Here is a 23,959-nt window from a genome sequence, read left to right on the forward strand (position 1 = left end):
AACAATTAAATGGAGCTAGAGCATCACAGCAATTATGCCAAAAAAAAAAAAAATCCCACAAGTTGCACACTGCTGATTGTCAAACACAATATCATTTTCGCTGCTAGCTTGCTATTGAGTGCACTTTGCCGTGCAACCAAAGTTTGTTTAGTTTTGGCTTCTCTACAATTTCTGATGTAGCCCGAGATCTTTCCCTATTCCCATTCAAACTACCTATAAACTTCAGCAGTCTTCCCTACACTCAACATGCAGAATTCAACTAGCTTGGATTTGGTTGCAAACACTTGAATACTGAAGACAATCAACTGAAAAGAACCTATGTCCATGAACATGCATCCATAAGATATAAACTTTTGCAAAATTCAGTTCTCCACACACATGAAACAAAATGGTTGGAGCTATATCTTGATTTCTTTCTTCATCAACTTGCCCTTTTGGCCCAAGTCTCACAATGATCTGCAATATCTGATTATATGATCCAACCTGGTTACCTCCCTCCCACACCACTACCCGATCAGTCATCTGTTTTGACATGGCGCACAGAATGGCTGAACGATGCTCAGGCCCACCTGAGAACCACCCACCCCGCATCCATTGCACCAATCATGGCTGCCACATGGGCCTCAGTAAACAAACAGGGAGGAGCAGTATTCTTATCAAAATTGCATGATGAAACACTTGTAGGCCCGTCAAAGAGAGTATTAAATTCACTAACCTTTTACCTCTCCTGTAAAACAGTATTGGGATGTGCTGCAGTGTGGCTCTTTGACTGATAGTCTGTGACTCAACATGAACGCAATTCCTATATCAGACCTTGCCTTCTTCCATCTTCCGGTAGGCACTTTCCAAGTGTAGGGAAAATTGGACCATTGTCTCCCAACATGAGCTTATGGGTAGGTCTACCTACCTGCCAACCAGTCTTATACGTTTCATGGCAGAACCTTTCTTAACCACAGCATTCCTTTGCCACAAAATTCAGAACCATTTAGAAGGTTGATGTCAGAATAAGAGCCAATTGCAGCACTTCCTTAAATTATGGTATAGCATATCTTGAAATTTGAAGCAAAGCACCCAGACAGATGGTCTAAGTGAGATGAGATTGTACCATGAGATAAGGCTGCAGGAGAAATCATCGACAATAAAACTATGGTCTCTACAAAATCCGAGGGGCGAAAAAAGGAGCTTTATGAGGTTATAATGTTTCAAGGGATATACCTTGAAATATAAACAGAATGCACATACATTTTATTGAAATTGATTTAGCCCAGATGGAAGCTTTTGTCGACATCTGAAAGCTCACAGGATCTTGTAGAAATGAGGTCAGTGGAACTTCTCCTGGACCAGGCATATAACATTCTGATGATCAGAACAAGTGTATGAGCCTTTCTTGCAAAGGTTACAATAATCATATCACTCAAAACATACTAAAGCATGTGAGCTCTAAAATAAATATAAGCAGTTAGAATAAAAGACAGAAGAAGAATTTAGTATACTTTCCATTGATAAACAACCTGTAAAATGATATAGCACTGTCCTTTAATGTAGAAAAATTTTGCTGGAATTCCAGTGTCCAGATTAAGTGGCTCATTTCCTTAGGCAATCACAGAATGGATGATTATCGTAGTGAGTCGGCAGCAGAGCCCTAGGAAAGCGCCATGTGATTCTTTTAAATCATGGAAAGCACAATTAAAATGCAAACTAAATGCTCTTCTGCTAGCTGACAAATTGAGTTTACAGCTCGCCTCTGACATTTAGCCTCCTATTTGCGGTTTCCAAACTCTATTTTTGATAAAAAGGCATTTCTTCCCATCAATGTTTCCATGTACCTGTAGTTAATATGTCAATGTAAAATAAAATTTATCTAATTCATGGCAAGCAAAGAAACATAAGTATAACAATTTGATGAAAGATGCTTGTAGTTCTGATAGGATATAATGAAAATGATGCCATAATAATACAAATAATAATAATAACTATTGTTATTTAAAAACATCGAGCAATATGTTATTAATAATTATTTATGTAAAATATAACAATAACAATATTAAATGCCATGTACACAAATTTCACCTTGAAAAAGCAAAAATGAAAAAACAAGTAGCAACGGATATCGAGGAGGCAGTCAAAAAATAATATTTAATAGGAAAGCAAAATAATCTACAAATAAAGCTTCCCATGAGTTAGAATGAGATGCTATCAAAGGCTTATAGCCCATATTTACTTCAGAAACCAACTCATGTTTTTTGTTATTGCAACAAATTTCTAGCTTCTTCATGGTCCATATTCAGAATTTCATAAATCATTTGTTGCATGACGAACTCCATCTAAGAAGGATAAATATAAGTTCCACCCCATGACCAAACTTGAGATCATATTTTTTATTTTCCTTATGGGTTCAACCTAGCTTGGTTTTGTTTTTCATTCATAAGTTGTTTTTCATTTCTTAATAAAGAACTATAAATATGATAAATCATGGCTCCCTACATTGTTAAGTCTGGAGGAGCACAATATTTTATCGTAATTTTTAAATTTTATAGCTATCTTATGGTGAAGCCAAGAGAATTCAATTTCTAGATTAGACTATTGAACATATTCATAAATATACAGTGCTGATATACTTAATAGTGACCAGTGTGAAAGTGGAATACCACAAGCTAACAATGACAAGAAAATATTGAATGACTAGCACCAACAGAAGTGCAGATGAGCTAACACTTTAGGGTGACAAGATGCAACTGCTTCATGGAGCCAAGCAGAAACGCTAGGAAAAGATGCTTTGAGGCTTTGATTTTTCTTCTGCAGCTTCTTGTGAGCTGCATTCTAGTTGCCTCGCAAGGGATTTAGCTCCCATCCCGTACATGTTGCCATATATTGACCCTTTCATGTGCACCATCTCCTGAGAGCTAATGGCAGACTCCAGCTTACTTGTCCCTCTTGCAGCTATCATGATGAAAACATCACCATCTGGCTTGCTTAGAGGTTCAAGCAATGCAGAATCTTTGGAGAAATGAATCATCAATTGCAGTTCTATTTGGGAGTAGTCAGCTGTTAGCAGCAACCAGTTGTTCTGCCACAATGTAACAAAATATAATCCATACTTGTCCCATAGATTGATATAAATAGAAGTGGTGCTGATAAAAAAAAGTAAAGGAAGCATTACTTTTGTAGGGATAAAGAAGTGATGAGCATTAATCTGATGACGACTGACATCCAATACACTCAAGCTGTTTCCATCATAATGTTGGGTTGTGAAGATTACTAAATGCTCAACGTACTACAGAATCATCAATAAAAGATAAATATACATTTTAATCAATAAATTATTCATGTAGAACAGCAAAATAAACATATAAAACTATTAATAGAACAACCTGGAAAAAGGACGTCCTGTAGCTGTTGAGGTCTGAAAACAATGCCACTGTATTGTATGTTTTGGAACTTCATACACAACTGAGCCAGCTAACAAATTGATCCTGGTGTCCTGTTTAAAAGCTTTGTGAAGGTTCTGTGCTCTTTGATTACTGAAACGATTGAAACGATAAGCATATCTTAAGTTTGATAATAGTCAGGAAGGAGGATCAAAAGAGAGTTAAATACTGCGAATATCATTATTTTTCTGACCCCATCTTGTCCCATAATTTTAGCTATCCTTTTCCATTACTTGTAGCAACCACCCAGATGTCACATATATTTAGTTTGCCAGAAGTCCCCAGATCCTCTAAAAAATTGACATGGTGAATTTTCACAAAAGATGGCCAAGCCAACAACTCAGAACATGATGGAAGGTTGCAGTTCCAGTCATTTAAAGAAATGATCATCAAAACAAAATTCTCCAACAGCACCGCATTGACCTAAAAAGGAATCAAATCCTCCAGTAAAATTACTGGCATTAGCAGGGCCTTTATCAGATGTCTCCACTATTGTAGTTGGATTCATTTACTCTGCCCTTGTCTGCTCCCTCTGGATCATAACCTAAAGCTGCATCAGGAGCACCATTTTCACGGCCAGCTGCTGATTCTCGAATTGGAGAATCTCCTGACGTTCCCATATCATGTTGACTTAATTTATGAGAACCACTGGTTGCAGCAGAAGCTTTTACTAACTCTCAGGATCAATGCTGCTACAGTTATGTACAATCACAACTAATACTTGTGTTATCTGCATCTGGCTAAGCAGCAAGATGAGTGTCCCTCTCAGCTTCTGTTCCATCAAAGCATGATAAAGCATCTTAACCAGAAGAGGTAAAGTTATCTTGTCCAAAACTATCCTCATGATGGTAGAAATTAGAGGTCATGAAAACTAGGAAACATGAACTCCAAGTGATTTGAAAACAGAAAAGGCAGCAACTCTTGCTTCTTCTGCTTGATCAAGAATAATTTTACATGCACCATTTTTTATCTTCTTAGCTACTCCCAAATGCATGCGACGAAAGGCTGAATCATCTAGACATCCATCAGCAAATACTTAATTAGCCAAACAAGCTTATACAGGAACAAGCAAATGAGAAACTAAAATGAAACAACAGTACTGTCACTAAGGAAAACACAAATAAACTAAGATACTATCATGCAGAAAAGCAGAAAGCTTTAAAATCAATATTAGCTAGCACAGAAGGCTTCAGAATCAATTGTAGTTCGTCTATGTTGATAGCAATAATGTGCCTGCATAGAATAAATCAAGAAATATATATATGCACTAAAAAACATAAAAACGTCTGTCTAACTCACAATCCAAAGCCATGTGCTCGGATATTTCCAAATCTTTATGCCCGAGAGTTGGGCATGTTGCTGCAAATGTTAAATACCTAACTACAAAGTATTAACATATAAACGAAAACTATCATAACCTACATTATCAAGATACAAATATGAAGGAAAGCACCATACAAGAGCTGTCATATTCATTGATAGACTCACACAACAAGTAGGATTTAATGTCAAGATAGATTGAACCATTGGAGTGGAGTTTTTTCCCAGAACACCCAGTATTACCTCTCACTTTAGACCTCCCTTCCCGACCAAACTCGACACCATTCCACTCCCCTCTTTCTTCAATATCCTCCTTCCCCTCCCAACATTCCTCCTCCCTTCTTACCCACCATTCTTGTTGTCTCAAACATGGAGGAAGAGGGCAACAATGGAAGCAAGAGAGAGAGAAAGAGAGGGGCAGGATGTGAAAGATTGTAAGGAGAGGGGTGACTGAGAAGCATTGTTTTGGTTAAGAGATCCAACAAATTTGACCTTTTTAGACCCTGTAGGGCAATATGAAAAGATTTCTTCTCCACTAAAGAGAAGCACAGTTTCTCTCTCCCTCTCTCACTCACATAACCCTAGTAAATAATTCAGGATTTCGTCAAAAAAAAAAATATGCATCGATTAATTAGCATATTATGCATTGACAGCTATTGATGATGAGAAGAAAGAAAGAAAAGAACATAAGTGATGTAAATCAGAGAGAGAGAGAACCTTGACCAGCTATTGATAAATGAGAAGAATGAAAGAAAAAAATATAAGTCATGTAAATCACAGAGAGAGAGAACCTTGACCAGCCCATGCAGATGATTCAAAAAGAGCTTTTGCAATCTCAGAAATAGTTGCTTCAGCAATGGCAAGAGGAGTGCGCAAACCAGCCTTATAAAGTGCCCTTGCCCGTGAACCCTGTATCACAAGAAAGGCAAAAAAATGGCAAATTGCAAATATCAGCCAAACTGACGATCTAAAGTAAACATCAATCTGCAATGACATAAACCATACAATGAAACAATGGGAGGCAATATTACCTTAACATATGGAATCATAGTAAGCTCCGCAATCTCTGCTCTCACTCCAAATGAGACCCGATTTTGAAACTTGGCAACAAGGCCTTCTAAATCATACCAACCAAGTCTTTCGCAAAATAATGACACCATCAAAGCAAACCTGCCAGCATTTTCTTGTAAGGCCTGAATCATGCCTCTAGCAACTTTGAAAGCTTCACAAACATCAGGAATGGGGACCTCCTACAAAGAATAAGCATCAGAAATCCATATATAACTGTACAAATCAAAACAATGTACAATAAAAAATCAACAAGCTTGTATATAACTATAGTAAGCAGCAATGCAATAATATAAATTAATAACAAGACCAATAACAACAGCACAAATAAGACAGGAGAATTTGAAAGCATTCCGAAACCCACCAGCTGAGAGCATACACGCAGTTACACAAGTATTTCAGCTTAGATGATTTTCATAACCCTAAAGCAACCAACTCCTGAGTCTATTCAGTAATATATAGACTAAGTTTCCACCTGCTAACGCTTCATTAGCACACCCTTAAACATAGTATCCCCGACACTCCTCACTGCTATGATAACATAAGCCAGACTTCTTTCTTGTCTATTTTCATCGGCCTACTTCCCATCTTTGTAAGCTCTTTCAAATTAGTGAAATGTTATCCCGTTATTTCATCAATCAATTGGAAAAAAAAGAGATAAGATTTAAAATTTAAAAAGAGAAGGCCAGAAGTTTTCTTTACACATGAGGACACAAAGGTAATCTACATGCCATGATTGGCAGCAAGGTGAAATATTTGAATAGTATAGTACTTGCAGAGAAGAACTAATACTATCAATCAGCAAATAAATGATTTCACAAAAGCAGGAAAAAAGACACCAGGTTATATAGTCAGTCCAAACTTACAAATTAAGATAACCAAAAAAACAAACATATTTGGTTCATGTACTAAAATCACAGCATCATATGAACAAAAAATATTTTAGCGGTATTATTTAGAACAAGATGACCAAAAGTGTTAGCTGAGCAGAGTATCTGCTTTTTTATAGCTAAAAAATAACTGAATATGGACGCATCCCTCACGTGTAAAGTGGAAAAAGAAGAGAGAGAGGAACAGGGAGAGAGAAAAGTAGAACAGTAAGCAAAACTATATATAGCTAGAAGATAAGGATGACACCTGCACAAGTCTTGACAACATTAGCGCAACATAAAAGCGTTTGGAGACACGAAGTGTCTGTTCATTCAAAATTATGCTTGTGTCAGCGGCTACAGTCTGCGTTTGCCTTCTGCCATGCAGCACACTCTTTCTCCCCCTCAGTTTTTCTTGAAAAGCCATAGGTGCACCATGGGCCATGCGCATCAAGAAAGGTTCCACTACCCCAACTCGATTGCCAACTGACTGCAATTATCAGGTTTTAGAGAAAGTGTTAATGTCTCTTAGAAACACTGTGGACTTAGCAGTTATTAAAATCAACCAAATCAAATCAAATGCTAACACACATGTTTTAAGCTCAATAGAAGTCAGATTTGTGCTTCTGTCACGTGATAACAAGTAACAGGGACCAAATATTCCTCCTTGATCAAGAGTTTCAAAAATTTTCTTGGTCATTTAATGGTTTTTAGGGTAATTTGTAGATTGGTGGTACATCAGAATTCATCCTTAAAAGTTGAATATTTATAAAATTTAAGAATGATATGTTGCAGCATGATAACAAAACAAACAGCAAGTTAAATGCACTTCTACAATAACTCCACACATTATGGCCCTGTTTGGGATTGCTATTAGCAGTAAAACTTTCAGAAAATAGAGCTTTTAGAAGTAAAGTTTTTATTAAAAGCCACTTGCTGTTTGGTAACTACATTTCTAAAGTACTGTAAAACTTTAATATATGTTTGGTAACCAAAATGAGAAAATGCTTTTGGTATGATAAAATGATAATAAAAAATATTACATAATAGAGTATAATACAATATAATATTATATATTATTATATTATTATATATTAAAATATTATTATTTTGTATATTATTATTATAATATAGTGTAATATAATATTGAATACTACAGCATAATAATATAACATAATATGATATGATATGATATCGTAATGTATTATTAGTAGAACAATATTACTACAATGTAATACAATATTATTATAATTATAACATAATATATAATATAATATTATTATAATAAAGCATATAATAGAATATAATATAATGTGTTATAATCTAATATATTGTTTTTATATTATTAGTCGTATTATAATATTATTATTATAACAATATCGTATATTAACATAATATAACTATTATTATTATTATATAAAATTATGATTGTAATAATATATATATATGTCCATATATACATATATGGACATATATGTATATAAATATATATATATATATATATATAAATATACATCCATACATAGATATATATCTATACATATATATAGATATATGTATGTACAAATATATTGATATATATATATATATATATCTATGTATAATACCTATATATACGTATATATATCTATGTATAATACATATATATACGTATATATATCTGTATATATATATGTATGTATGTGTATATATATATGCGCGCGCGCACAGAAAGATATCTATATGGACACACACATATATATAAATATTATTACTATTATTAGTATTATTACTATTATTAGTATTATTATTATTTTTAGTATTATTTAATTTTTTAGTAATATTACTAATATTAGTATTAATACAATTATTAGTATTATTAGTATGATTACTATTTTTAGTATTATATAATTTTTTTAAATTATTATAATTTTTAGTATTATTACTACTTTTAGAACTATTACTATTATTAGTATTATTACTATTTTGTCATTATTACTATGATTAGTACTATTACTATTATTAGTAGTATTACTATTTTAGTATTATTGCTATGTTAGTATTATTTCTATAATTAGTATTATTACTATTATTACTATTATTAGTGCTATTACTATTATTAGTATTATTACTAGTATTGGTACTATTACTATTATTAGTATTATTACTATATTTAATATTATTTCTATTTTAGAATTATTAGTATTATTACTATTTTTAGTATTATTACTATTTTTAGTATTATTACAATTATTACTGTTTTTAATATTATTATTGTTATTAGTACTATTACTATTATTAGAATTGTTACTATTATTAATATTATTATTATTATTAGTTTTATTATTATTATCAGCACTATTACTATTATTAGTATTATTACTAATATTGGTACTACTAATATTATCAGTATTATTGCTATTTTTAGTATTATTTCTATTTTAGAATTATTAGCGTTATTACTATTTTTAGTATTATTACTATTATTACAATTATTACTATTTTTAGTATTATTATTGTTATTAGTACTGTTACTATTACTAGTATTATTATTATCAATAATACGATATTACTACAATATAATATAATATTACTATAATTATAACATAATATATAATATAATTTAATAGAATAATAATCTAATATAATACAACAATAGAATATAGTATAACAGATTAGAATCTAATCTAATGACAGATTATATTATATTATTATTAAATATTATTATATATATTTAATAATAATAGAATATTATTATAATATAATCATATAATAGAATATAATGTAATGTAATATAATCTAATATATTATCTTTTATATTATTAATCGTATATTATAATCTTATTATAATAATAATATTGTATATTATGATAATATAAATATTATTATTATAATAACAATGTAAAGTTATGAATGTAATAAGATGTTATATTATGCTTATAATAAAATATAAGAATATGTTATATTATAAGTATGTATTACTACAATAATATAATATATTATACCATTATAATATAATAATATAATATAATACAATATAATATATTATTAATTCATTATTAATATTATAGTATAGTATATTTATAGTAATAATAATATATTATAATATGATATGATATAAGATATAATAATGAGATTTGTTGGTGGGCATTCTGATCCTCAAAAAAATCATTAAAATCAAAACAACTTCCGATATTGGTCAGAAAGCACTTTTTGAGAGAAGCTCCCAAAAAGAGCTTTTCCCAAATAGACCTTTTCAGCTTTGTGGCAAAGCCAAAATAGCTTTCTGATTTTTTACCAAACGCAACTATATCATCCAAAAGTATTTTTGGGAGGCCAAAAAGTGCTTTCTAGCCCTCCAAGAGCTTTACCAAACGGGGCTATATATGCATAATGGTATAGTCTAAAAGTTATAATGTAATGTGGAAGCATGGATTGGAATGCTATAAAAATGCACTGAATCATTGACAAATATCAGTGGTCCAGCACATAAAAGATGAAGGCTATTACAGTGAATAAGAACAAGCTGGATTCGCAGAAACAATACAAAGATTCAGAGCCATGTGCATGGTGATATAATTAACTTCCTCATTCTCAAAGGAAATGAAACAATAGAGCCAGTGAACACATCTCATCTGTAAACATGACAACAGGTCATCATTACCGTAGCACACAGTACAGGGAATTACATGCTAGTACTTAAAACACAACCATTATTTACCTAATCCCCACCACTCCAACCATGCTAGCCACATCCAGAACAATAAAGTGTTTTGATAAAGGGCTTGAATATCCGTACCCAGCCCAATACTGGTTTGTCCCAGGATGGTGCAGTATCAGTATGTTGGGACAGATCAAAACAGTCAGTATTGACAAAAATAGGCTGTAGGTTTACAGCTGGTATGCACCAGTATGAACCAGTTCAAGAGAGACTTGGTATCCCGAACAAATATTGGTACCATTCTTATGTCGGAATGGTACAGTACTGGTGGTACCATACTGAACTGATGGTATTTAAATCCTTGGTTTTGATATCTTACATATGCAATTTTGGGGGAAAGAAAGACCATTTATTAAACTCTTTCCTGTTTTATTTTTCCACAGAATAGCTTTTTGATCACATCTGAATTTCGTGTAATAGAGTTTTAATTCTAAGTGAATAAAAGCTAATGAAGGAAAAGGATAGGGGGAAGGGAAAGTGAGGATCCTCACGAAATACTACCAAGCACCAGCCCTACCCAGGAGCAGAAATTAGTTTCAAAGTTTCATCCTAAAGACAAGCCAAATGAAAGATTACAGTGACTTATCAACACTTTATACAACTTTCATGGTATATATGCGAGAAAGAATGCACGCATGCAACCTTGGTAAGCTAGCAGAATATCAGGCTCTGAATCCACTCTAAAAATTACAAAGCAAGGTATGTAGAGTGAGATGATATAATTACTTGGTCAAGCGCAGATAATTCTATAAACCTTTCACAGTATAAAACCCAATCTGGTTCAACTTCAACATTCATGGGTGTTACCAGGTAAACTAAATGCAAATCAGATGCAAGAACAAATCCTTCTCTTGCTCTTGAAAGATCATCTAGGACGACCTACAGAAAAATAATATGCAAAGTCAAGCAAAAAAAAGAAGTAAATAAAGGAGATATTATACTATAAAATTGGAGAAAATACAAAACAAGATGAGTTGCACAATCCCTACAAGGGATTCTTCAGGTGTGAGAGAGCTGCCAAAAGCTGCACGCCCAAGAGGAGTTGTGCTGTACAACTTAGTCTCTTCATTCCATTCAAGAAATTTTTTATGGCATAACCACCGAAGGGAATCTTGAGCTGATTTTACAACTTTTTGAAATGGAACAGTAGAATTGAGGAGAGTGCATCTAACATATCGATGAATATCACTTGCAGTTTGAACAATCCCACCAGCAACAACCTCCAAGATTGCATGAGTCATCCCATTCTTATCTTCAGAAAGACAAGACTGCAAGGGGGGGCAGCTATCATTAAGAATAGCAGATATTCTTTTGACCTCATCAGGCTTGCATATAAGAATCTGATGATGGTGAAATTTAAAAGGAATTAGAAGATCAATGCTTTCAAACTCTTTATAGTCAACTTCCAGAAGAGCTTATAAAACTGCCAATCTTGTTTTGTCAATTCAACATCAAATTAATATTTACTTTATGTACATTGAGAAATAACTTGGAAACAAGAACAGCTTACACTCTCTCCTCTTGTGTCTATTCCAGTTCGACCTGCACGACCTGACATCTGTCTATAGCGTGTTCCATCAATGAAATCACGACCAATCTTTGGTTGTCGAAATATCACCCTCCTAGCAGGCAAATTAACTCCGGCAGCTAAGGTAGATGTAGCAGTCAAAACACGTACAAGTCCTTTGCGATAGCATGTTTCAATGATCTCTCTCTCCTCAACCTGTAAGAAATTACACAAATAGTTCACTAAAGATGAAGGAAGCAAATTGGCATCTTTTATGGGATTTGCATTTAGCCATTTATGGGTTGCATCACATTCATCAAAATTATTATGATGAAACTCAGATTTGTGATTATACAGGGAAAAAGGGCGAAAGGAATGAATGTAAAGTGAATTGATGTTTACAAATAACATGGCAGGAATATGGGCACACGTATCCGATTGCAATGCAAATTCAAGCTACAGAGTTGGCAAACCTCAAGGATATGTGAGCTTTAAACAAAGTTTATAAACCTAAATACCTCAATCTTCAAATGCTATTTGTATAGTATATTAGGGGGGCCAAAGAAAATAAGTTTACTGAAATCCAGTTTTTTCTCAAGCAATAGCATGTATATATAGAGAGACATAGTACATGAATAGAGTCATAAATAAAATAATGGGCTGCAAGAGATGAACAATTATAAATGGGCATGATAAATATCTAACTCTCTGTCATAGGCTCTCCCGTAAGGCCAGCATGATGATAGGCAACACCCAAAGGCAGCGTTACTTCTAATATAGGATCTAAGCCAGCAGGACACCTCTGCAAGGCCTCAATGGCAGAGGAAGCGTCATTGAACTCACAGTCAACTTCATTTCCGCCAAGAGAAAATTTCTTTAAGAACCTAGAGACATGCCTTGCCGTTGATTCACATCCTTTTCGACTGGAACAAAATAATAGCACTGAGTGACCTTCTCGAACAACCTAGATCAAGGTGAATATAGAACAGTAAAATGATGTCATCAACAAATTAAGAAATAAGATTCAACAATTTTATGCAGCAAGAGACCTCAACAATATGCACTTAAATTTTCTACATCTCATACAAAATTGTGAAGTACCTCATTGCACAGTTCCACAATGTGATCTGGGTCTTTACCCCCAAGATCAGCAGTTGGTGGAATTTTTCGGACAATATTCATTTTTTTGTCAAAAATGGTATTTCCAACTTTGATATACTCCTCTAGCGGAACTGGTCGGAAATCAGTCTGGTAAAGTGCAGCCTACAAATTCAAAACAAGACCTTGGTCACAGGAAATCAGGCCAGCTGACTGCAGCAAAGTCCCGAGAAGAGGTTTTAGAAGCAGAAAAAAAAGAAAATAATCCATAAAGCCAACCGTGCATAGTTGGACAAGCTTAGCTATAGCATTCTTTTGCTTTCTTTTGTTATGTTGATAAATATTATTTTTCAAAAAATAATATATTGGACATCCTGGATTTCTAGATTTCTTTTTGAGAAATCCTAGTACTTCAGTAGAGACAAGAACAACTAATCTTCACTAACTTGTAGCCAATCAGCTACAGCAGCGACATTCGGCATGGTAGCACTCATTCCAACAATCTGAAAACCACGAGCAGGGTCAGCCTTCCTGCTACTAGAACCTGAACTTTCTCCACTAGATGATTCTGAGTTTCCTTCACCAGATGCATAACGAAGCTTTGTCAACATTAGCTCCAGCAGATAACCTCTGTGTTGATCACCAACCTATGATGGCAACTAATTGCTTATAAATAACTATGAGCAATAAGTGTTATCTGCCAGGTAACAATGTATGATAACAAAAACAAAAGACATAACAAAGTATTACGAGGCAAAAGGAGAACAACAAAATTACAGTAAGCTACATACTATAAACAGAATGAGTATAGTAAAATCATTTATTACTTCTTTGAGCCAATAGACATTCTGGAGACGAACTAAATTACAGTCAGCTACACACTATAAACAGAATGAGTATAGTGAAATTATTTATTAATTCTTAAAATTTCAATAGAGATTCTGGCATGAAGTGAATATTTTTTCACAAATGTCTTATTTAATTATTTAATGAGTATCATGTTCTTCTAAATGGTACAAAAGAAAACATAAATTTAGAGAGAGAGAGAGAGAGAGAGCTTCAGATTTGGCCTACCAGTGTGATCTAGAGGCAAGAGAGCTGTAAAGAAGAAATGCTGCTGCACAAGACTTATGTATGAAACTATAAATGGCATACCTACAATTTCATGTAAATTATGAATTCTCATAATAGTTCAAAGATATGCGATCACAATGCAAAGGTCACAACTATAATAATTGGCACAAGTGAACCACTTATGTTGATTCTATTCTCAAGTAATGAGATGCAATCACACCTCTAAGATAATGGATGAAATAACTCATAAATGGCATAGGAGAACCAATTATGGAGATTCTAATGTTCTATACTCAATATTCCCTCATTTACGAATAAAATGACAAAGCCGGACCCAACTTTAAAGTGAAAATGGACCTGATTTATCAAAAAAAAATGCAAAAAGAAGTATAGCAGCAAACGATTATGAGAAAGAGAGAGAGTGCAAAACAGCCAAGCAATTGTCATATCATATAACTCGTTGTTGGAAACAGTCTTAAAAGGATTATGATTGTTCCTTAGGGTACGATTAGATATACGAAGTGTCTGGGGATTTTCTGGGGTCACTTAGGCAACGTTGTTCAGATACATATTTTGACGAAGTATACCATTGAAATGTCCCATTTCAGACGTACAAAGTGTTTGAGGTTTAAAGATCTTTAAATGTCCTTACATGGGACCTCATGGGAAACTTTTAACATTAATAGTTATAGGCTTGCAAATTGAAAATACTCTTTTCAGAAGCAGATAAGTTCTGCCGAACACCCATCCTGAGCTAGCAAGAAAGGGATGTCAATAAATGAAAGTTGATTGTTTTGAAAGAGAAATTCATCCAATGTTTGAGGATCAAAGAAATTTAAGCAAGTTATGTTTTATTTATCCATCAAATTTTCTTTCTACTCTTTCTTATGTTCCGTTACATTCTATCTCAGCATGTTTCAAGCAATCCAGACATGCACTGAAAATCTTGGTCTCCAAATGCTTTGGTTTTTTAGCATGCTCTGCCATGACAGAACAGAAGCACTTGCAGCTATACACAGGTAAAGTAAAGTAATCATCAATGAGACACATGGTTGGCAAATTCAAATAGCTAAGGAGTCAAACCCAAAAATAGGATAAATATTTTGAGACAAAAATCTGCTTCAAACTATACAACCTGCAACAATATCTGCTCTACTTCGAAGAAGTATTGCACATGACAGAAAATAATTGTAAATAGATATAAATGTCTTGCATTAAAAAGTAAATTTGAAAACCAAATACAATTAAAAAATGATGAAAATGAAAAGTTAAGGTAAAATTCAAAATTTGGAAAATTTTGATAATTATATACAAGGAAACAGATAAATAGCAAGGTTAAACTGATCTATCTGGGGTTAGTTTTATGCATGATGTTGCCCGATTATCTTATCCAAGGCTAAATCCTTATCAGTTGTACCTTGCCTGAATTATCCTTTTGTAATACACCCTCACTCTGAACCCTTCATACCCTCCAGATCAAGGGATTGATGTCATACAGAAAACTTGGTCAGACCATCTCAGAAAGTTTTCGGTCATTTAATTGCTTACTAGTGATACTACTGAGGAGTAAAAATCATTAAAGAACTTTGACCCTTAACGAGTTTGATCAACTATGCACTTTAACATTTCCATTCCACTTACATTCTCCTCATATCATACTAATCTAACATAGAAAAGATATTCTTATAATTCCAAAGCTATGATTCATGAGGATTTCAGATAGAACAATTTAATGTAGATAACCAAGGAGGGAAAAATGTGACACTATTATAAAAAAGACAAACTAGAGTTGTAAAATTGCGAGGAAAAAAAAAAGTAAGAAACAAGATTCATAGAAGCTTTAATTTACCATATGAAGTTCATCTATCACAATAACTCCAAGTTCTGAAAGGCGACCTTCTTCTAACAATCTGTTAATTAAAGAGTTTGCCTTCTCTATTGTACATACAGCTACCGAAGTATCTTTTGGAAGTGATGCACCACCCTGATTTCCATAAAAACTGCGAACATGCTTGCCAAGTGGCTCAAGAAGTAGTTCCAGGTGTTCAGCCTGTAAGAAAAAGATATAGCCATAGCTATTACTAGCACATCTTACAGTTTCCAGCTTTAATGGGTCTTTAAAGAAACTAATTAGCTACAAATAAGTCAATAAAAGCACCTTTTCAGCACAAATTGACACATAAGGAAGTACGAGCAGAGCCATTTTCCCGGTTGATATAACCTGCCTCAGCATCAAAATCTCAGCTACAAAACTTTTACCAGCACTGCAGTGCAGCATAAAAGATATGTTATAAAAATGCCTCAATGTTCAGGTGCTTGAAATGAAAAGAAGCATGCTGGAGATCATAAATTGGCAAAGAATTACAGTATGTAGTTGAAGGTCTCAACATAAAAGCAAGGAAAGATGTTGATGACACATGTAATCAAATAATAAGGATGTTATAAGACACAAGAAACAGCAGATAACAAATTAAATGATGTTGCTTACCAATCTTAACTTTGTTAAGGCCAACAGCATAAAAAAAGAGTACATATTACCTGTTAAACCAGTTCTGACACCATTTATTGGTAGATTATAGAGGTGAAAGTAGATTGGATAATGTCCATCCTGATTTGTTTTCGTATCCAAAAACTATCCAGATATGGATAGAAATTTGAGTATCTGAGTAATATTTGTATCTGTATCCATATCCATCAAAGAAAATCGGATATAGACAACTACTTGATCCATATCCAATATCCAATTCTATTTGTGACCCTATTTAATTTTATAAAACGCTCATGAAATAAATGACCATATTAACATGCTACTGAGTTGATTTATCATCCACTTAGTAATATCTTTGAATTTGTGGTCATAAAGTTTAATTATCCAACTTGCATTTGTATTTATATTCATATGTCCAGTATCCGATTTGTATCTATATCCGTTTAAAACAAATATAGACATAAATTTATGTATCCGACTAACATCCATATCTGTATTTGTATTCATCAAACAAAACAAATATGGATATGGATATACTAGTGTCTGATCGGTATCCGATCCGATTTCAGCCCTAGTAGATCAACATAACCATCGTCACACATAGAATAAGATTTTTAAAAATAAAACCATATATTCTTAAAGTCAAACCTTTTGTGACCATATAGAGCCTGAGCATAAGAAAATACATCATTAAAACAATGCACCAATATGTTGGATTTCCAATTACCAACTATTTATAATGCATTACATGTTTCGGAGGTTGATATGTTTTGCTCAAGCAAGTTAAAAAAATAAAAAAAAACTCAACCATGCTAATTTTACTTTATTGTGTCTAGATCATATCAACAATCCAACTTTAGGGCAAAAGTGTTGATTCAAACCATGAAATCATTGACTAAATGCATGAATTTTGGAATTACATAAACTGCACAACAATCAGCACAGGTATCTAGGGTGATTTAGGACACTAGATTTTAAACCGATCAAAATTTGTTTACTTGTTCAAAACAATTGAAACACCAGCAGACAGCAGTAAAATATTGTCTTTCAAAAAACAATTGGATGGAGTGATGTATCTTAGCATGCTTAAAGGAAAGTCTTACATAAGCTTTCATATCTTTTGTGCTGGCACATGTCAAGTGTTAGCATGCAGGCATGGTAAGATATTATGCCTAAAAACAAGTACAATATATGATATTTTTAATGCTTGCATTCATCTAGGTATGCTTAACAAGTTGAAACAAGAAAACAAGAAACAATAGACAAGATGAATTCTCATAAACCTTAAAATATTTCCAACAAATACCTGGTCGATGCACAATAGACTAGATTTCTTTTCCCCAGGACGCCATCAACAAGGAGGCATTCCACCTAAAATTTCAACCAATTGAAGTTGCGAAAATTATCAATCTTCTTCTCAGTATTATCATAACTTGAACTCTTAATGACACTTACAGATTTATTGTCCTCCATGCATCTCTCCAGAATTATTTTGTAACTATTATGAAATTTATAGAAGAAAAAAAAATATGTGACCTTACTACAGTGCCCTAGAATAAGCATGTCAAAATACAAAAGAGAGAAGCACCATGGCAAGATCAAATATTCACAATATCAAAATACAAGTAGGTCAATGTCAATACACATATACACATACATACATGTATATGCACACATAAGTACGCACTTATGCAAATGGTAAGCATCACAAAAATATTGGAAACTCCAACAACAAAATGGAAGCAAACTAGGTAAATAGTATGGTGACATAAAATTTAAATAAAAAATCCAAAATAAATTACAGGTCAATTTTGAGACCAATCGATCAATATGTATATGAGTAAATATGTGTATGAGTAACGATGTCAATAAATGTACTTTTGTGTATCTATCACACAAAGTCATGTGTACAAGCATAGTGGGACAAGCATATATATCTAAGCACAAATATAATCTAACTATAACTATCCTATTTTTCATCTCCCAATTGCCACCTTCATTCCCCTCTCTTCTCTCCCTTCCACTTGCCTCCACCACAAAGCCACACTGTAAGTGGTGCCAGCCACTTAGCACACTCCAAGATCTCAAACAAAAGGGAATAACATGAACTTGATACGGAAAGAGAGTAAATAAGCATACTCAGAATAAAGAAAAGTGAAGAAACGGAGAAAGAAGCAAAAGAACCAAACAAAATAGACAGGAGGTGAAAATGAGAGCTCGAAAAAAATGACAGAGATAAGAGGTGATGTGAAGGTAAGATAGGTTGAATTAAGCAAAATAGACGGGGAAAGAATTATTTTAACCAGAAAACCTCTACCACTAAAATCAACCACATTAATGAGTGACCAATGGCAGTACAGGTAGAGAAAAATGCCAAATCTCTACATGCACCACAAATGGGACAAGAAAGGAATGTCACATCTAGTTAATTATAATTCACTTTTGCAGAGACACAGAGTGCATATCTAAAAGCAATGTTGAGAAATTGGACATGGATAATGAAAGACCATATAAAAGGGATAATGTTACTGTATTTTCCATCAATGCTTGGTGCTCAAATTGTCAGATTTCACAATCAACATTATTCAAGTAAGAAGCAACCGAAACGGCAAGACAATTGATCAAATCAAGTGGTGGAGATCAATTACTAATGTGCCAAATTCATAAGACTCCAACATGCAAACTCAAGTTATTTGACACAATGAAACCTGAGCGAGTGTTAAATAATTGTAAAAATGTAAATCTACCTATTTGACCATGCACATTTACAACGCTCATCATCATCTCAAGAAGTATTTATGCTTCTTTAAACCTATAGAAAACAATATGTAAGGCAAGACATCATTATTTCTACCTAATCAAGACGTTGGAAATTGGTATATAAGGCATAGTCACATATGTGAGACTACCAATGTGGATGTGTAGTAAATATGAAAAATGGGTAAAAATGACTAGATAAAAAGAAATGCCAGAATTGCTCCAATTAAAGATAAATAGTATGAATTGATCCAGATTGTATAGGCACGGGTATCAATAATACTAGGGAACACAATGAGGAAGGCAACATCAATTTAATCTGTATTGATGGATCATGAAAGAGTTGAAGAACTCAAATTCCATCAATTGAAGATTTGACAAAGTATTTGAAAATAACGATACGATGCTGTTGACAGAACAAGAACCTTTAAATGTACATGTAACCTTCTCATTCTCAATCCTGCTCTCAATCTCATTAATGGCCTCTAACAGATTCTAGAGTATCCCTGCATAACTTATGCTTATAGTCAGTAGACACTAGAATATTGATCATCATACTCTGATGTCCATGTTAAGAATATATATCGTGAAATGTCAAGTGAGATAATGTTATAAGTACTAAAGATAAGAAACATAAAAACTTGCGCATTCACTGTGAAGAATAAATCCGGGAAGCCCCTTATCCTATATCAAATAAAGACAGATATTCAAAAAAATGGAGGGGGACAAAGAAGAAGTCAAGAGACATAGGGTCAATTATGTTACAAGAATATCAAAAAAACAAAAAAGAAAGGCATCCCAGTGCACAAGACTCTCGCTACTGCAGGCTCTTGGGACGGTCAGATGTACACAGCCTTCCACCTTTGTGCAAGGACACTGTTTCCACGTTTCACACCCATGACAATTAGGTCACGATGGCGCAACCTTACCATTGCGCTTAGACCTGCCTTCTGTTACACACATATCAGGAAATTCTAAAACATTAACTTATCTCAGCTGTTTTAGCTTCTTGACTGATATGCTGGAAGAAAAAGAAAATGGAAGCTCACCTGCCAGGGGTAAAGTTTTGATATGCCTTTCTTCATGTATACACTGCATACTTCAGAAGGAAGCCAATTGGTAAGCCTCAAACGATCATTCAATAGCATAGAACTGGATGGAGTTGTGGCTTTTTCATAACGGCCATGAACAATTGATCTACTCAGGGTTTCTTTCTCCATATCATAAGCATCACAACCAGGTAGTGGCAGACCACTAGATAATTTTTTGTCATTGTGCATATGCTTGGATCCGTTCACTTGAATCAGCAAACCACCGTTCCGTTCATGTACAGTTAAATCAGAACCATTCTCCACAATTTGAGGCAAATTTCTAGTTGGATAAGATGAATCACAAGGGCACATATCAGGTGACATATTTATAGAAGATTTAGGTTTTTCTTTGAAAGATGCCCTTTTTTCCAAATCTTCCCAATGATTTGGAATGTCTGAGGTCATTAGACATTTCTGCTTCGTAGAACGGCTATTCGCATGTCCACTCCCTGCATGAAAACCAGCTTCATCTATATCCACATCATGGTGATCTAAATTGTCCTCCTCGTGAGAGAAGTCAAAATGCTTCACAGGCAACGGGGATACTTCATTTTGCTGACTACCTGACAGAGATGTTTTTGGTGCTTCAATAGGCTTCTCTACTGGCTTCACACAACCTTTCAGTACCACATGTCTGGCAGCCAAATCATCACAATCCAATTTAGAAAAACATTTATCACCCTCAGGGACTGCACAAGATGATTTGTCCTGCAATAACTTATCCCCAGACCCTCGACTTCTTAAAAAACACGGGCTTTCAGGTAACTTATCAACTGGAGCAAGTAAAACATCAGCAACTTGAATAGCTTCATTCCAAAACTCATCTCCTGGTGACAACATGGAACTCCTGGATGTACATCTAGGGGTCTCACCGGCACCCAAGACATTTGCTGACAAATCAGGCATGCATAATCTTGTCTTCATTAAGCTAGAATTAGGAGTCTTACTGCATCTTCTCAAGCTTGCACCTTCACCATCACTTTCCCCATTGGGCTTACCACATGAACCCTGCATAACTTTGATTTGTTATATTTCAGTCATCAATGAAACAAAGAATTTGACAAGAAGGTTTGTCAGAACTCACATCAAGATCCTCAAAACGGACGACATCCTCAGGCTTAGAGCTTGACTCAAACTTGGAAGATTTTAGGGGCGGACTGCTCTGATCTATGATGAGTCGCTTCTTTACACAAGTTTTATTGCATGCAACTAAGAGAGATAGGCTGCTGTTTCTCTTTTGAACCTCCAACTCCTCTTCCACAGGAACATTCACAGCAGTTGGGAGATCACTGGAGAAAAGAGCCAAACGATCACATGCAAAACAACAACCAAGACATTTCAAGAAACACCAACTACACTGCCTTTCCAAGAAATCAATATGAACACACAGTGCCAAGCTACGATAATCATGCTGTCAAGCATATGATAAGAATGAAGTGCAGACTGAAAGCCTGAAGGAGAGCAAAACCATCATTACCTACAATACAGAGAAAGAAAATCACTTGCAAACCTCTTGAACTCTGAATTCCGTCTGCCAGAGCAAGAAACTAATGCCTCCTTTGAAGGATCTTGATTCGTGATACGAACATCACATGGGCCCTTAAGGGCGTGACCTTGCTCTCCAGACCCAATAACATCAGCTGATGCCTCATCCGGCACTCCTATTCGAACCCCGGACAGGCCTTCAACATTGTTCGATGGATCGCCACTTCTTGAGGAACATGTGGTCAAGATGGGCTTCTTCGCCACATCAGATGGCAAGCTGATCTCAGACAACATATTTCTTCCGACGGAATCATGCATCGACAAGGCCATGCCATCGGGAGACTTGACGAGATGGCTATCAAGATTGCATGTGGCACTCGTAGATCCATCGAGTGGCCTTTTGGGATCTTTATCAGACTTCTTCTCATCTTGCAGTACCGGAGATTTTCTCTTTCTTGAAGCAAAAAACTAATCATCGAACCAAGAAGAGGCGATGAGTTGTAAAATCCATAAGAGTTGATATAATTTTGCAGCTATCTATAGCAAGGAAAAGAAACTGTTCTTAATTTAAACGTTACTCGAAAAATAGAATCAAAAAGACATGGTGAGTAGTGAAATCGATAGAAATAGATATTATCCCGCATCTGCTTAAAAATCTCAAGAAAAGAAAGTGTACTTCATCTAAAACAAATAGATTCGCTGGCGCCATTAGAAAAAGAAAGATCTGAGAGAAGAACGGGAGGAGAGAGGGGAAGGAAGGATTGGAAAATTAGGGTTTGAGAGGGGAGGAGAATAGACCTGATCAATGCGAGCTGGAGAGGAGCCCGACGCCATCAGGGATGAGGAGAAGAGGGCCGTCGCGGCCGCGATCTTGGGAGAAAAAGGGTTTCCGGGCGGCCGCGCTGCGAAAAAAATTGGCTGCACGGCCGCTTTTTAAATTGAAGGAACCGCCAACGTCTAAACTCTAAAGCGTCGGAAGGGCATAAATAAATACGTCTACTGCGTATAGATGAGTCTGAGTGCCGACTTCAACAACCAGGACACGCATAGAAATTTCTATGCGGAAGCCAGATTGCCTTCCAACTTCCAATCCATTTGTGTCCGACCGCCATGTCGACGTCAGGCCGAAGCGTCGCTGTTCCTGGGTTGGGACAACGACAATTCCGGTTAATGGTCACCGTTGAGAAGCTTGCGAAGATGTGGTCTAGAGGACAATGTTATTTTCTAGCTATTTGCGTACAAATTGAATACAAACTTGAAATTTTGCACCACCAGGCTCATGAACCCATCTTGGTGGCCACTACTGGAAGGAACCTTTTTCTAGTTAAAAGATGGTAATTTACTTGACCCTATGGGTACTTGACCCGACCTGATCCGCAATGGATCCGAAATCATTGCAGATAATGATAAAACCAATCTTGAACCATAGGGAGAGAGAGAGCTCTTTACAAGTCCTGGCCTCACCCTTTGCACTAGTCCCTTCGCTTACACGCAGTGCTGTTTAGTTATTTATTTTTTTAATTGATTGTCTTTTTTTTATTTAAGAGATGTTTGAGTTATTAGAAATATTTTTGTTTGTTATATTTCTATTATTATTGAAAATTTGGTTTGCTATATTTTATATTTTTAATTTTTATTTTGTTTACTTATATAAAATATTAATTTTTTTATATTTTTTTATTTGTTTGATTTCTATAAAAAAAAAATTTGTAGCTTCATGTGATTCAAGCAATTCAACTAGTCCTACCTAACTCTATCCATCTCATCGCATCCCAAGACAAGTGCAGAATGGATATGGGTAATGGCTGACTCGATCCATATTCGACCCATTACCATCTCTATTTCTAATGTATAAGACTAAAGCAACAAAAATGACTTCTGCAAGACTTATAATAGTGTCACAAATCCTTCATCTATATTAGACTATATGTTCTGGCATACAAGAATTTGAAATTTACTATGCATAGTTATTCATTAAACCATGTTTCGAGCAGAAGTGAGGATAGCGCTAAGTATACCTTAAGGCATTAGGATTTAAAATATTAAAAATATATTAGGAGAAGCAATTATAACA

The 23,959-nt window shown here is 34.5% G+C and overlaps 1 protein-coding gene across 2 annotated transcripts; it reads right to left on the bottom strand.

The window, feature by feature from the left end:
• Window positions 1-1,377: 1,377 nt before the first annotated feature.
• Window positions 1,378-22,826, bottom strand: LOC103712928 (helicase and polymerase-containing protein TEBICHI-like). 2 transcript variants are annotated; one of them, XM_039130270.1, is made up of 20 exons: window positions 22,684-22,826; window positions 21,878-22,353; window positions 21,485-21,689; window positions 20,359-21,408; window positions 17,859-17,923; window positions 16,223-16,328; window positions 15,914-16,114; window positions 13,437-13,637; window positions 12,994-13,155; window positions 12,617-12,856; window positions 11,896-12,108; window positions 11,375-11,653; window positions 11,112-11,264; window positions 6,954-7,175; window positions 5,780-5,998; window positions 5,540-5,657; window positions 3,372-4,442; window positions 3,161-3,274; window positions 2,714-3,067; window positions 1,378-1,826 (listed from the first exon to the last, which is right to left on the bottom strand). In XM_039130270.1, the coding sequence occupies exons 1-17, from the start codon at window positions 22,717-22,719 to the stop codon at window positions 4,300-4,302; spliced, it is 4,089 nt and encodes a 1,362-aa protein (XP_038986198.1). In that variant the 5' UTR covers window positions 22,720-22,826; the 3' UTR covers window positions 1,378-1,826; window positions 2,714-3,067; window positions 3,161-3,274; window positions 3,372-4,299. The 2 variants fall into 2 exon arrangements, with proteins under 2 accessions (XP_038986198.1, XP_038986197.1); XM_039130269.1 differs by having other exon boundaries at window positions 11,375-11,725.
• Between the last annotated feature and the right edge of the window lie 1,133 nt (window positions 22,827-23,959).

Source organism: Phoenix dactylifera, chromosome 9, assembly GCF_009389715.1.
Source record: "Phoenix dactylifera cultivar Barhee BC4 chromosome 9, palm_55x_up_171113_PBpolish2nd_filt_p, whole genome shotgun sequence".
Classification (NCBI taxonomy): Eukaryota; Viridiplantae; Streptophyta; class Magnoliopsida; order Arecales; family Arecaceae; genus Phoenix; species Phoenix dactylifera.

Coding starts and splice junctions, on each gene's coding strand:
- LOC103712928 (XM_039130269.1), bottom strand. CDS start 22,719: ATGGCGTCGGGCTCCTCTCCAGCTCGCATTGATCAG. Junction 16,115..16,222: donor TGTCAATTTGTGCTGAAAAG/GTGCTTTTATTG, acceptor TTTTTCTTACAG/GCTGAACACCTGGAACTACT. Junction 12,109..12,616: donor ATCATCATGCTGGCCTTACG/GGAGAGCCTATG, acceptor AATTTCTTACAG/GTTGAGGAGAGAGAGATCAT.